The sequence below is a fragment of the Bufo gargarizans genome, chromosome 5 (genome assembly GCF_014858855.1).
Source record: "Bufo gargarizans isolate SCDJY-AF-19 chromosome 5, ASM1485885v1, whole genome shotgun sequence".
In the NCBI taxonomy this organism is placed as follows: Eukaryota; Metazoa; Chordata; class Amphibia; order Anura; family Bufonidae; genus Bufo; species Bufo gargarizans.
This window is the reverse complement of record NC_058084.1, coordinates 198,868,589-198,885,088: the sequence shown is the minus strand read 5'-3', so window position 1 is coordinate 198,885,088 and position 16,500 is coordinate 198,868,589. Positions and strand designations below refer to the sequence as shown.

Here is a 16,500-nt window from a genome sequence, read left to right as displayed (position 1 = left end):
TGACATTCTTTGTGGGAATGGTTACAAATATATGTGCATCGTATTCATTACCATATGTTGTTTAATATACAAAATAATGTAATATCATTTTGATTTTTACTTTGGATGTCTAGATGTGTTTTTTTTTTCATTATTGCAATGAGTATGTCCAGAAATGCGCCATTTGCCCTTTGCTTATACCACACCAATCTAATAACATTAAAACCTCAGGAAAAAGAAAGCCATATAGCATTAGCCTTCCAGAAGAAAACCTTATTTTCTTTCTATGAAACTATTTCATAGTCTCTCGTAAAGATGGTCTGCCTCATTGCTGAAGACAAGTGCGATTAACTGCCTGTCCATTTCAGTTTGCTTTTACACATTTCTTAGGTCAGATAATAATATATAAAGAGGGTAAATGGTTCTCCCGTAGACTTAAATGTGCTACAGAAAATGATCAATATAGTTTAAATACACATATTACGAGGATTTATGCATGATTACTTTTTAAAAAATTGGCAATGCTTCCTTTATCTTTCTATATCTGGAGGTTATTAATAGAGAATGAGATTACATCATGGTGCCCAACGGCACTGATCTCATCATAGAGTTTATATCTGTATGCTGGGAATTACTCGTCCTGCACTGGGAATTCAGGAGAAGAGTCTAGAAATTTAACACTCAGGACAAAGAAATTTGACCTTTCAATGCTATGGTCTTGTTGGTCTTGAAAGTCCCTGAAAGCACAAGATATCATAAGAGAAATCATTATTCTAATTTGCTTCACTAATCAGTAAATTATCATGACTCCAGGGCATTCCATTGCAGATTCTGAAAAAATACTGGAAAGAAACTGCAGAGTAGGGGTGCAGTCAATACTTTTGTATCTCAGCGAGAGCCATGTTCCCTCAGCAGTACAGGACAGAAGGAAGCAGTCTCTCCCTCCCCTCTGTGCTACTACCACCAATGAGGGGAGAGAGGGGCAGAGGAGGGGAGGAGTTGTGGCCACTGTGCCACCAATGAATATAAGTAATCCATTAATACAGATACAGAAGGCGGGTGTCGGCTGCAGAATCACATAGCCGGCACCTGGCCTCTATGACAGGGAGCTGCGATCAGCAGCAGTTAACCCATTAGGTGCAGCACTCCCTCCCCCCCAGTATTAAAGTCATTGACGGCGCAGTGCACCGCCCCTCAACCCCCCCAGTATTATAATCATTGGGGGCAGTGGCCACAGGGTCCTCTCTGCCCTCTTCTTTGGTGGTGCAGTGGCAGTTCTGATTGGAGCCCCAGCAGTGAAGTCGTAGGGCTCTGATCAGTTACCATGGCAGCCAGGATGCTACTGAAGCCCTGGCTGCCATGGTAAGCTCCCTGCTGCCGTGTGCACAAAGCACAAAGCAGCAGGGAGAGTGTAAAATCCTATTCATCCTAATAGATCTTTATTAGGGTGAATAGGACAAGGGATTAAAAGATCCCAGGTTCTAGCCCCAAAGGAGGAAATAGTTATTAAATTAAATAAATAAAAAACGCAAAATATTAAGTATAAATCACCCCCTTTCCAAATTTTACATATAAAATAAACAATAAATAAATAAACATATTACATATTTCCATGTCCGAAAAGTCTCCTATGCAGTGAACGTTGTAACAGAAAAAAACAAAAAAAAACTGCTTGATCCGCCATTTTTTTTAGCCACCTTGTGGCTACTGAGTTATTCAATAAAATGTATCAGTATACAGATACTTAATTTCTTATTTCTTTGACCTGCTCACTGAGAAGGCTGCACATGCTCAGTTTCATCTCTCAACCTCCTCCTGAGCTGTGATAGGGAGAGCCGAGAAATGCTCCCTTAGCTGCAACAGGAAAGACACTCCCCTTGAGCTGTCAGCTTGATATAAATCTAGCAGAGCAATAAATGGGGAGATCTCTGGATCCATGTGAGGTACAGGGCTGGTTCTAGCTTTGTTAGAAAGAGATTGTCATGTACTATATGATATCTGATTTTCATTTTTCACATTATTTGTGGTATAACCCCTTTAAGGCTACTTTCACACTAGCGTTCGTCGGTCCGCTCGTGAGCTCCGTTTGAAGGAGCTCACGAGCGGACCCGAACGCCTCCGTCCAGCCCTGATGCAGTCTGAATGGAGCGGATCCGCTCAGACTGCATCAGTCTGGCGGCGTTCAGCCTCCGCTCCGCTCGCCTCCGCACGGCCAGGCGGACAGCTAAACGCTGCTTGCAGCGTTCAGCTGTCCGCCTGGCCGTGCGGAGGCGAGAGGATCCGTTCAGACTTACAATGTAAGTCAATGGGAACGGATCCGCTTAAAGATGACACCATATGGCTCAATCTTCAAGCGGATCCGTCCCCCATTGACTTTACATTGAAAGTCTGAACGGATCCGCTCAGGCATCTTGCGCACTTAGAAATTTTTCTAAGTTATTAATGCAGACGGATCCATACTGAACGGAGCCTCCGTCTGCATTAATATGATCGGATCCGTTCAGAACGGATCCGATCAAGCGCTAGTGTGAAAGTAGCCTAAGTGAAATATAATCAAAAATATCAAGACAGCACTACTTGAGCTTGATAAAGACCTATGTGGTCGAAACGTCGCTACATTCGGTGTGAATAAAATTTGAAGAATTTCTGTATCATTGGAGTGCTGCAGTTTTCTACAACATTCCCTTTAAGTGAAATCTATGGTAAAAGGGTGTCTTACAAATGAACAGCAAATTCACTAGCTTTGGTCCCAGTATTCTTAATCAAGTCCAGAGTCATTATAAATATCCATTAGTATTACAGAATAAAGATTGGTTTCCTAACATGTCATTGTTCCAATGTGTTTACAACAGTTATGCAATGCCTTCTTGAAATGTCTTTATTCATTGGGGTCTACATACAAGCTTTTCATTCAGAATGTTATATCTAGATGACACTGACTGTACCCAACAATGCAAGATACTTTTTGTTGCATTGCTTAAAGGGGTATTCCAGGATATCAAATGGTTATAAGAAAACTAGCTGAACATCAAATATTTTTAATAAATTAACTAGATTGTAGTCACCTCACCATCCCCTTGCCACTGACATTCTGATTGTTCCTGCTGCTTTCCACTTCCTGATCCTTTATTGGCACAGCAGGAAATAGATGGGAATGCCAATCAGCCAATCACTGGCTGTAGCTAAGTCCTGCCTTACCCAGTAATTGGCTGAGCAATACTCCCAGACATTTCCTGCTGTGTCAATATTCCAGCTGGAAGTGGAGCACAATGGTGACCTGGGCACTATCATAACAGCAGCAGCAGGGGATTGTCAAGGTGTGCAAGCTACTTTATTTTTTATAACCCTTTAATTGGCCATAACACATTTTATTTGTAATGCAATACCCTTTTGAGCCCACATAAGTGTTTAAAATGTTTTTCCGGTCATCTTGGAGTACAGGTTGGCAGAAGTGAATGATAAGATAATTCCATTGATGCACCTTAAAATTGTGCATTGTTTATATGTGAACCAGGCCTTATATTCTATCTGTAAGGTATAATATACTGCATCACCTTTCTGATTCTGGCAACAGGTTGCTATCAACTCCTCTAGCAGTACATGCACACCAGCGTATGCCAACTTTTGTATAGTACATTCACAAAACGAGAACAGCAACCTGGGAACATTTAGCATGTTTTTATATTTTGTTTGAAAGACAAAAAAAGGGTCTCCTGCCCTTGAAAAAGCTGGATTTTCTCATGCGTCACTACAAATATAAACTTGTTGCTCTCTTTCAGGATCTTCCTGTTAGCAACAGAAGCAGTAAAATATCCTAAACAAACATGTTATCTTTTTAAGGAAGCCCCACTAATGAGGAATTGACGTTCTTCCCTACTGATAAAAAAAGCATTTGACTTCCTATAAATGAAAAATTGAATTTGGAATCAAAAAAACATATTTTATTAGTCAAAAAATTCATAAAAAAAAGTTTTTAGGACAATGACTATAATTCCACTCACCAAGATTAAATAATGGATTATAGAATAATTGGCACTAATAGTCTTCTATGAGGTAGGAAACATTCACATTTGTACGAGTGATAGCACTTGTTTTCAAAAAAATTGTTTGCAGGGCTGACCATACTCAACTTTTAGCATATGACCGTAAGTACACTGTACTTGCACTGCACATACACTGCTTGGACTTCTGGGGCACAGATAGTGCAGGACTGCACTCACACAGCAACAAGTGTAGACAATTTCCAGCCACCGGTATTTCATCCATTCCGTTTTATTTCATCTCCATGGAAAAGCAGTTAAAAAATACTGGATACAAACCAGTTCTTACATCTCTCTAGCAAATGTGTATCTATGAAACTGGCTGACTTGTTACATGTGCACTTGGCAGCTGAAAACATCTGTGTTGGTGCCATGTTTATACGTGCCAGTTTTGCTAAGAAAAATTAAGTTTTAATATATGCATATGAGCCTCTAGGAGCAACGGGCATACAGCCATTACACCTAGAGGCTCAGCTCTCATTGCAACTGCCACACCGTCTCCACTTTGATTGACAGGGCTAGGCAGTGAAAACATCATCACACCTGGTCCCATCAATCAAAGTGAAGAGGGCGCAGCGGTTGCAAAGAGGGCTGAGTCTCCAGGTGTAATGGCAACATCCCAGTTGCTCCTAGAATCTAATATTCATATATTAAAACATAATTTTTCTCAGGATAGCAGTCACATATGAACATAGAACCAATACAGATGTCTCCAGCTGCCAAGTGCACATGTAACAGGTCAGCCAGTTTCATAGGTACAAATCTGCTGACAAATGTCCTTTAACCCTTTCGCTACCAGCGCTGTACATGTACAGCGGAGGAGCTAAGTGCAAACATGACGCCCACTCCCGCATGCAGCAGGCATTATGACCAGCAGGTCTCCGCTGTTTCAAACAGCAGAGACCTTTGGCTAATGACCACGACTGGCAATAATGCTGATCACGGTCATTAAAGCCTTTAGAGTCCAATATCAAATGAGATCATGGCATCTAATAGGGTGACCCAGGGTATTGAAGCTGCAATTCTTATTTTGGCCAACAGGTGATAGTCCAACATAAGAAATGAGCAATTCTCTTCAAACCATTGGTCTAAAAGACCCGTTAGGGTTCAGAATTTAAAACAATGGGTTTTGTAGGCTTAAATATGAGCTTCAAAATCATAAAAAAGTTTAAAAAAACTTACAAAATATATAAAAACATCATGGGCATCACTGCATCAGAAAACACCTGTACTATTAAAATATAAAAATATTTTTTCAATACGGCGAATGGCGTAACGGAAATAGGATTGCAATGGACCCATTTTATTTTTACAGGATCCAGTAAAAAATGGATCCTGTTGCATCAGTTGTCATCCGTTTGAGCCATTTCCATCTGAGATCCGTTTTTTTAGACGGAAACAAAAGTACTGCATGCAGGACTTTTTTCCCATCTAAAAAACAGATCTCAGACAGAAATGACTCAAACGGATGACATCTGATACAACAGGATCCATTTTTTTACAGATCCATTAGTTTTTTCCTCTTTCTCTTCTTCTGATGGATCAGAAGAATGGAAAGCTAAACGGTGATGTGAACTCAGCCATAATGGGGGTCAGAATATGGTGATGTAAAACATATTTAGACATAAAAACCTATACATATGTGGTATCATTGTAATCGTTCTGACCTAGAGAATGAAGGGCAAAGGTCAGTTTGTGCTACAAAGGGAACACCGTGCAAACAAAACATATAAAACGGTGGAGGAATTGTGTTTTTTTTTTCCAATTCCACCCCATTTGGAAATTTTTTCCCGGTTCCCACTGCATTGTATGTATGGAATTAGAAAGTACAAATTGTCCCTCAAAAAAGAATCCCTCATACAGCTATATGAATGGAAAAATAAAAAAGTTATGGCTCAAGGAAAATAGGGAAGAAAAATGAAAAGCAAAATCGAAAAAAACTCTTGTATCCTAAAGCCTCTTTCACACGGGCGAGAATTCCGCGCGGGTGCAATGCGTGAGGTAAACGCATTGCACCTGTACTGAATCCGGACCCATTCACTCCAATGGGGCTGTGCACATGAGTGGTGATTTTCACGCCTCACTTGTGCGTTGTGTGAAAATCGTAGCAAGCTCTATATTGTGCATTTTTCACGCAACGCAGGCCCCATAAAAGTGAATGGGGCTGAGTGAAAATCGCAAGCATCCGCAAGCAAGTGCAGATGCGGTGCGATTTTCACGCATGCTTGCTAGGTGACTATCGGGATGGGGACCCGATCTTTATTATTTTCCCTTATAACATGGTTATAATGGAAAATAATAGCATTCTTAATACAGAATGCTAAGTAAATTAGGGATGGAGGGGTTAAAAAATAATTAAACTCACCTCATCCACTTGTTCGCCCAGCCCGGCTTGTCTTCTTTCTTCTTCTTTGAGGACCTGGGAGGAAAAGGACCTTTGGTGACGTCACTGCGCTCATGACATGGCCCATCATGGTGATGGACCATGTGACAGACCATGTGATGAGCGCGGTGACGTCACCAAAGGTCCTTTTCCTCCCAGGTCCTCAAAGAAGAAGAAAGAAGACAAGCCACGCTGCGCGAACAAGTGGATGAGGTGAGTTTAATTTTTATTTTTAACGCCTCCATCCTTAATTTACTTAGCATTCTGTATTAAGAATGCTATTATTTTCCCTTATAACCATGTTATAAGGGAAAATAATAAAATCTACACAACACCTAACCCAAACCCAAACTTTTCTCACGTGCGTGTAAAACGCATTAAACCGTTTTGCACTCGCGGTGAAAAATCGCACATGTTCCTGCAACGCACCCGCATCTTTTCTTGCAACGACTGTGTGAAAGAGGCCTAAGGGTTAAAGGAGTTTCCTAGCCAAAAGGAACTGTATAGAGAAAATTGGCAATTGTTATGGCAAACATGGAATTTTACTTTTTAGCATTCCATCTTTAAAGGAGGTTGTCTCACTTCAGCAAATGGCAATTATCATGCAGAGTAAGTTAATAGAAGGCACTTACTAATGTATTGTGATGGTCCACATATTGATTCCTTTGCTGGCTTCATTCATTTTTCCATCACATTATACACTGCTCATTTCCAGGGGTTTCGGACACAATACATTAGGAACTGCCTTGCATTAACTTTCACCACATAATAAATGCAATTTCCTGAAGTGAGACAACCACTTTAATATCTGTTAGTTTTCTAATAATGCAGACGTAGCAGGCACGTTAAGTGGTATTCCTATTAGAGAAAGTTATCCCCTATCCACAGGTTAGGGAAAAACCATTAGATTGGTTTTATGTGAATCGACTTCAGATGTTTCATCCGAGGTTGATTCGATCATTCCTATTGGCAACCCTTCCAGTCAAGGGAACAAACCCCATTGAGCCCCCTTGAAATGGACGGAGTGGCTGGCCGGAAATGCATTAGAAAGTACAAATTGCCCCGCAAAATATAAGCCCTCATACAGCTATGTGAATGGAAAAATAAAAAAGTTATGGGTTAAGGAAGATTGTAAAGAAAAATGAAATGATGAACCACCTTTCTCATCTTTCCTTTACATGTTAATACATTAAATGGTGTAATATTTAGAAATAACCAGCTCCATAGTAAATAACATACCGGCTCAGTTGACATGTCTTCAGGAGTTCTCTCTACAGCAACTATAGGGGCAGCTGGTTTTGGAGGTGGCGGTGCTCTACGCTTCTTTATTTCACTTCTAGCACCAATCCCAGAAATATTGCTTAGTGACAATGAGGCACCAAGTGCAATAGGTCGTGAATTCACAGATGGGGAGCTTGGAGCAGTTGAAAAGCCCTGTAAAGGCAAATGAAAACATAAGTACAACATGAACTATTTCTTCCTTTATAAAACAAATATTTCATTATAAAATAATCTGAGAAGTCACATACAAATACAAAGCTCCAAAACATAAAAAAAACATTAGCAAACTTTCTTAACCAAAATTAAAATGAGACCAATATCTGTTATGCTAGCAGCCCATGCCTTCCACTCTCCAGCTCCCCCGACAGGGCATGAATGCAGCGTCACTTACCTTGCCCCATCTACTGCTTCACTGGTCGCCAATCACCAACATCCTGTGTTGCTTGTCCTGCTGCAGGCTACAATTTTCTACTAGGCTCTCCTGCACTGCCCGTAGGGCATATGGGTGCTTCCCAGCTCTTAAAAGGCCAGTGTGCATATTCTAGTTTGCCCCAGCCAATGGCTGGACACTTCAGGTTATTTTAGGCACCTTTCCCTAGGGCAGTGTGCCTGATCTTTGGGCTTTCTAGAGTGCTAGTACCAATTGAAGGTGTGCTGTTCTGTTTGTCTGCTGTGTACTGGCCTCTGCCTGTTTACCAACACTGACCCTCTGCTGCCTGACCTAAGCCTTTTCACCATATTGACCGTTTGCTGCCTGCCCTGACCTCAGACTAGTTTCACTATTCGCACGTACTCTGCCTGCTGTGACCTCAGCCTGTTTCCTGACTACACATATTGCTTGATCACTTGGTTCTTCATATTGGTGTCTCAGAGCCCAGTGGGTCAACTGCCAACCACACCATGACTATTCCAAGAGGTAGAAGCTGGTGAATTTCCTGAAGCAAAGACAAGATCCCTGTGTAGGGGGTTAAAGGGTTAAAACCAGGGGGCTGCAAGGATAACACCTTTTTTTTTTTTTTTTAATTATTCTTTATTTAAATTTCACACAGAAACAAATCCATAAAAGTCAAATACGCACCGATCAACAGTTCACAATTAATAGCTACAACAATTGCTACAAAAAAAAAAAAAAAAAAAAAAATAGAATTCCTAGAACACTAAAGTAGCCAGTTTTTCCACACCTGGTCGAGATTTATTGAGCTTTTTTTGTAGTTCTCCATCGCACGTTCTTCTTTAATTGCATTGTCTATCATTTTTCTCCACTGTCCCACCGTCGGTACATCTACTTTTATCCATTTCCTGAGTATAAGCAATCTGGCCTGAAATAGTACTTTATTCAAAACCAGTCGTATTTTTTTATTTAACTTCAGATGTTCAGTTGCCCCTAGGATACAGATTATTGGATCGTTGGGCAGCTGAACTTTGAGGAGCACGAATACAGTTTCCATTATTTCTGTCCAATATCTATGGAGCTTGGGACATCTCCAGAAACAGTGTATTAAATCTGCTCTCTCCTCCCAACATTTTGGGCACTTATCTGTTGCTTTTACTCCCATTCTTTTCAACCTCCAAGGAGATCGATGTAATCTGTGCACTATAAAAAATTGTGAGATCTTGTGTGAGCCCCTATCCGAGATTGTAGCGTAGTTTCTAAGGGCATCTCTCCAATTTTCTTCTGTAAGGGAGCCTAAATCTTTCTCCCATTTTCCCACCGCAAGCATTGTGATTTTTTTTCTCTTTCTTTCCATCAAAAGCCTATATCTCCTTGCTGTTGTTCCTGCTCCTTCCCCTACTATAGTAAACTTATCCAGCCTGTCTGATTTTTCCCTTCTATACCTGTCCTCCTGTACCGTTGTCCGCAGTGCGTTCCTGAGTTGGAGGTATTTATAGGTATCAATATAGGGGATCCCAAATTCCAATATCATTGTATTAAAATCTTTCAGCTTATCTTCCTCGAAGATCTGGTCTAGATATTTCATTCCTCTTTTTTCCCAATCTATATAGTCCCTTATTGTTTCTAATTCTTTTAAATTTAGATTTTTCCACATTGGTGTATATTTCAAAAACCCTTTGATCTCCAGTGTCTTCTTAATTTCCCCCCATACATATTCTATTAAATTTAATATTCTATTATCAGAATTTTTCTTCCCCAAAAAACCTGACTCCAACACCTCTAAGTGGTTACCTCCCTCTTTCCAACCCCATCTATTTAGTTCTTGCCTACCCACTTGACTATCTAAACTACCCTTTATATTCCCATATTGAATTATTAAATAGTAAAGAAACAAATTAGGAACCGCTAAACCTCCCTCCTGTACTGGGAGCTGGAGGACTTCCTTCTTTATCCGAGGAATCGCGCCTTTCCAAATGAGGTCCCCCATTAGTCTGTCTAGTAATTTAAAAGTAGTCTGCGATATTATCACTGGAGCATTTTGCAATATATAAAGTATTTTTGGGAGAAAGACCATTTTTATTAGGTTTACCCTACCTTGGATTGACATTGGCAGTTTTTTCCATATATGTATTTTAGTTCTTAATTCTTTTATTAGGGGGAGGACATTTAATTTTTCATATTCTTCTATATTTCCGGAGATTTGTATGCCGAGATATTTAAAGTTTTCATGTTTTTTAAGAACATGCACCCGTGTGTCTCCTTGTAATTGTCTATCTCCTAATGCTAACATATGTGACTTCCCCCAATTTATCTTTAGACCCGAAAAAAACCCGAAATTATCTATTATCTCTATCACTCTATTAAACTGGTCTCCAGTGTTTTGCAAAAAAAGTAAAATATCATCCGCATACATTATCAGTTTTTCTTCTCCACCCGCATATTGGAATCCTTTAATCTCCCTATCATTTCTTATTATATTTGCCAGAGGTTCAATTGCCATAGCAAATAGCAGTGGGGAGAGAGGGCATCCCTGCCTTGTGCCGCGGAATAGGGCAAAAGGCAGGGACAAGCTCCCATCCACCGCCACTCTAGCCCTAGGGTTTTGATATATTAACTGGATCCACCCTAAGAATCCCTCCCCTATACCAAATCTCCTTAACACTGCCCATAAATAGTCCCATTCGATACAGTCAAATGCCTTTTGGGCATCCAGTGAAAGTATCGCTTTCTCCCCTGTGTCCAATCTATTGGCTTCGATATTAAGGAATGTCCTTCTTATATTAGAGTATATTGTTCTGCCCGGTATAAATCCTGTCTGATCTTTATTTATTATTACTTTGATAACCCTTGAGAGCCTATCCGCTAAAACTTTTGCCAGAATTTTAACATCTGTGTTCAACAGGGATATTGGCCTGTATGAGCTGGGATCCGTTTGTTCTTTTCCTTTTTTTGGGATTAGCGTAATAATTGCTTCCTTCATAGAGTTCGGTAGGTCGCCTAACTTTCGAGCCTCGTCCAGTGTTGTCTTTAATTCTGGTGTTAGAACCTGGGAGAAGGTTTTATATATTTCAAAAGGAAGCCCATCCCCACCTGGTGCTTTCTCGGGTTTGACCTTCCCCAGAGCTAGATTTATTTCTGCTACCGTTATTTCTTTTTCCAAATATTCTTTTTGGGACTTAGATATCCTATTAAAGGCGATCTTATCTAGGTATAAATCTAGCTCTTGTTTTGAATATTGTACCCTAGACTTATATAGCTCTATAAAGTATTCCCTGAACACTTTTTTAATACCCTCGGGTGTGGTGGTTAATTTACCCGTTTTTTCTTTAATTGCACCTATCCATGATTTCCCTTTTTGATTTCTCACTATATTTGCTAGTATTTTACCGACCTTTTCACCCTCTGAGGCTAATTGGATGCCTTGAAAGAGCAGTTCTTTCCTGCTTTTCTCTAATTGATAAATCTTCATCTTTTCCTGTTCTTCCTCCCAAACTCTCTTATTTGGTACAGTAGGATATCTCATACATGCTGTACCTGCCTCTTGCAATTTTTTCTCCAATGCCTTCCCATTCTCTCTGTTTCTTTTTTTCCACTGGTTTACCTTTTTGAACAGTACTCCCCTCAAGAATGCCTTGAAGGTGTCCCAAACCACAAGTCTACTGGCAGACCCGTTATTTTCCATAATTTTTTTTTTAATTCCTCGGTTACGCTCTCTTTATCTGAAATCAATGATAGCCAATGGGAGTTGAACTTAAACAGCGATGGAGTATTGTCCTTATTCAGATCTAAATCGACTGTCATTGCATTATGGTCTGACAAGGCCATAGGTATATACTTTGTCGTGATCCTATTTAGGGACATTAGATTTTTATTTCCAAAAGTCATATCAATTCTCGACCAAGTTTGGTGTGTTTTTGAGTAGCAAGAATATCTAATTTCATCCGGGTGTTGAACCCTCCAAACATCTACCCAATTGAATTCATGGGCTACTTTACATAAATCTGCATTTTGTGCTCCTCCCCCTCTGCTAGGCGTCCTATCCCTGAGTGGATCCATAACCGCATTATAATCCCCTAACGCAATCAATATACATTCCTGTTTATTCAACATAAATCTATACAATTGATACAAAACATCTGATTTATATGGTGGTGGAATATATATATTTGCGATTACAGTTTTAATCCCTTCTACAGAACAATGTAAGAAGAGGTATCTACCATGATCGTCAATCTCACAAGCCAGAGATTCAAACTTAATCTTATTATGTATCAAAATTGAAACCCCTCTGGAGTAAGTGGTGTATACAGAGTGATATCCCGCCACCACCCATCCCCTCTCCAACCATCTTATTGACCCCTTATCCAAATGTGTCTCCTGGAGGCAGATGATAGCTGGCAGAAACCTCTTCATCCACTCAAGGATAGCATATCTTTTAACCCTCTCACGGAGCCCCCTCACATTCAGTGAAAGGATCCTAACCATCTAACAGGGGGGGAGAAGAAAAAAAAAAAAAAAAAAACATAATTTTTTTCGCCACGTCCCCAACCCCCCCCTCGCCCCCCCCCCCCCCTCTATATAGTCCCCCCTTCTGCTGTACAGCAGTCCGGGCGACTCCATATCTTAGCGTGACTCCTATTGCCCCCCCCCCCCCCAGCCTCAAAGGCCCTCTCCATCCGCCCAGTCACTGACTTCCTCCGAAGTCTGAAAGAATGAGATCTTGCCGTTATGTTCCACCCTTAGTTTTGCCGGAAAAAGTAAACTATATTTTATACCAGCCTCTCTTAATCTTTTTTTGACAGATATAAATTCTCTTCTTTGTACGTTAGTGCTAAATGAATAGTCCGGAAAGAGTTTGATCTCTACCCCCTGTATATAATATTTTTCTGAGGTTCTTGCATCAGCTAGTATTCCATCTCGGTCCTTAGATAGTAAACATTTCACCAGTATAGATCTGGGATAGTCCCCTGGTGCCCTATTTTTTGTGGGGACCCTGTTTGCTCTTTCAACGGAGAATAGGGGAGAAAGAGTACCTACTTTACTATTTTCCCTCAACCATTTTTCCATAAATTCAGTGCAGTTTCCTCCCTCCGCTCTCTCTGGGACCCCCACACATCTTATATTAGCCCTTCTAGATCTATCCTCCTGATCTACCAGTTTTTGTTCCATCTTAACATTTGTTTGTTTTAAAAGGGCCACCTCCTTCTCTAATTTCTGCACAGATTTCTCTAGGGTGGGAATCTTTTTTTCCATCTCTTGTAGGCGATATCTGACTTTTTCCATCTCGGCTCTGATGACCATAACGTCCGTCTGAACTGCCCCAAGCTGGGTTACTAAATTACCCATTAAATTTTCCATCCTTGAGACAGTGCAGAGTATATCCTGCACCATTTTTACATCCGTTTCTGTGTATGTCACAGGTATTCCCCTATCCCCCTCTCCTCCCTCCGTTGGCTTCTCATGTGTCGAATCCTGTACTCTGGCATCCGCCATTTTTTCTTTTTGTGGGGATCTAAGCCCAGGTGAATTCGGGGCCAGGTACTTATTTAGGCTCGCTTGTTTAGGCCCACCTTCAAGCCCTCCTATAGATCGCCTAATAGTACTCCCCGCGGGGCCACGTTGTTCTTCCCTTTTTTTTGACGGCATTTTAAGATCTCTTTCCTCTTTTCTTAAGCCTATTTCACTTTTATTATATATTTTTATTTTTTTATATTTCTTCCTCACCTCCTTTCCTCCTCCCTTCCTTCCCCCTTTTTCTTTTTTCTTTCTTTTTTCCTTCTCCCCCCCCTCACCTCTTTTCTTTCTCTACACCTTAGCTGTAGCCCAAAGTCAAAACAAGTTGGTTGGTGCAGAGGTTCCACATCCACTTTCCATAACAATATCAATGACAAATTATTCTAATTATAATTTATGTTTTTTCCATGGGACTACTACTTTGCACAATTCATAGTAACTATTATACATTTTTTTAAAAACAATATTTTATTGACCTCAAGGCTATGAAAAGCTTTGGAGCCATTTTCTCATTGATTTAGATGTATCATGGTCTAAAAAAACATTTTTGCAATGCGTTTATATTAACAAATTTGTTCTGCCTTGCTTCTGCAGAATGTCATTCTGTGAGAAATCTATCATCCAAGATAAAACAGCACTCTGTGCACTGTGAATGGTTGCTATGTACACTTTACGAGCTACGCATACCATAAGTTACAGAAACAGCATAGCTCACTGTGCTACCCTGTTTGCATAACTTTCATTCACTTTGATAGTTACCGAAACAGTGTAGCACAGTGAGGTTGGTTGTTTCTGTAAGGCCTCATGCACACGACCGTTGTTGAGTCCCGTGTCTATTGTTCCGTTTTCCGTGATTTTCTGAGGACCCATTGACTTTCAATGGGTCTGTGGAAAACTCGGCTAATGCACCGTTTGTCATCCGCGTCCGTGAAAAAAATAGGACCTGTCCTATTTTTTTCACGGACAACGGTTCGCGGACCCATTCAAGTCAATGGGTCCGTGAAAAAACACGGAGGCACACAAGATTGTTATCCGTGTCCCCGTCCGTTTTTTTACTATGATTTGCATGGCAAACTTGACTTAGATTTTTTTTTTACTTTCCTTCATGTCTGGTGATCCTCCCAAAAATAAGGATGACACACGGAAACAAAAACTGACACGGATCACGGAACAACGGAACCCCTTTTTGCGGACCACAAAAAAATACTGTCGTGTTGATGAGGCCTAAAACTGTTCAGCTTTCACAGCCTGATTATGCTATTTACGGCCTATCCTATGTATAGGCCATAAAGGTCTATAGTGAGAATGCCTCTATAAATATATAGTATATTATGCAATGATTCACACATAATGCTGGAAAAAAAGACCTGCAGTTAAAAGACTAAGGCCTAATGCACACGACCGTTTTTCGGGTCCGCTTCCGAGCCACAGTTTTTGCGGCTCGGGTGCGGACCCATTCACTTTAATGGGGCCGCAAAAGATGCGGACAGAGCTATCCGCACCCTTTGCTTCGTTCCGTGGCCCCGCAAAAATAATACAGAATGTCCTATTCTTGTCCGTTTTGCGGACAAGAATAGGCATTTCTACAATGGGCCTTCCATTTTTTGAGGATCCATGTAGCCTAACATGCACTTTAAGGCTACTTTCACACTAGCGTTCGATTGGATCCGTTCTGAACGGATCCGATCATAATAATGCAGACGGAGGCTCCGTTCAGAACGGATCCGTCTGCATTATATTAGCATATAAAAGCTGTGTGAAAATAGCCTCGGACGGATCCGTCCAGACTTTCAATGTAAAGTCAATGGGGGACGGATCCGCTTGAAGACTGAGCCATATTGTGGCATCTTCAAACGGATCCGTCCCCATTGACTTACATTGTAAGTCTGGACGGATCCGCACGCCTCCGCACGGCCAGGCGGACACCCGAACGCTGCAAGCAGCGTTCAGCTGTCCGCCTGTCCGTGCGGAGGCGAGCGGAGCGGAGGCTGAACGCCGCCAGACTGATGCAGTCTGAGCGGATCCGCATCCATTCAGACTGCATCAGGGCTGGACGGAAGCGTTCAGGCCCGCTCGTGAGCCCCCATTCAGACTGCATCAGGGCTGGACGGAAGCGTTCGGGCCCGCTCGTGAGTCACTGTTACCCATTTGAATTGAAAGTAGTGTTACCCATTTGAATTGATGCTGTTTAGTTATATGACCTTTACATTTTTTTATAAAAAAGTATGATCCTGTACTGTTAAAGATTACCCATTTCAAGTGAGATGGTTAAGTGATATGGTTAATCATCAGCAATGCACTGATGCTTGTTCTGTTACTGAAGAACATAAGTATAGCTCACCGGATATGAAACATGACATATAACCTCATCACAATGTTTTGTACTCACATCAATATCCTACATGGACTTCAGTGGGTGGACAGTACAGACAATGTCCGATTGCATCACTAGCCAAGATCTGTTCCCAGCTCATTGTTTACTTAGGCAAAGACGGTATGTTACAGAGCCAAAAAATACTGTATTACAACACAAATGTTCTTCAGCTACCTCCAAAGGTAAACCTAAACTCTAGATACAGGACATTAACGTAATTTGTCTTTAGTTGTCTACTGGGCTGTGTAAGGACTCATTTCTTGCAGGGTGAATGGAATTTTTATTGATACAATTTTGGGGTATGCATGACTTTTTCATCACTTTTTATTTAACTGTTTTTGAGAGTAGAAGCTACCCAAAAATGTCGACAATTCCATTTTTTTTCCATTGTAGCATTCACCATATGGGATAAACACTTTAATATTTTAAACCCTTCCTGACAGAGATTTTCCATTGTTGTGATTGATTTTTCACTCCTTGCCTTCCCGGGGCCATAATTAATAATTTTCCTGTTTTTTGCAGGACAAATTGTACT

At 40.8% G+C, this 16,500-nt stretch overlaps 1 protein-coding gene across 6 annotated transcripts in view; it reads right to left on the bottom strand.

Annotated features, from left to right (window-relative positions):
* Nucleotides 1-16,500, bottom strand: part of LOC122938416 (protein cordon-bleu-like) — a 503,795-nt gene that overhangs the window by 146,585 nt on the left and 340,710 nt on the right. For all 6 annotated transcript variants that reach the window (XM_044293907.1, XM_044293906.1, XM_044293905.1 and 3 more), the window contains one exon: nucleotides 7,642-7,836. In XM_044293907.1, coding sequence (XP_044149842.1) covers nucleotides 7,642-7,836 — 195 coding nt within the window. The remainder of the gene's footprint in view (nucleotides 1-7,641; nucleotides 7,837-16,500) is intronic.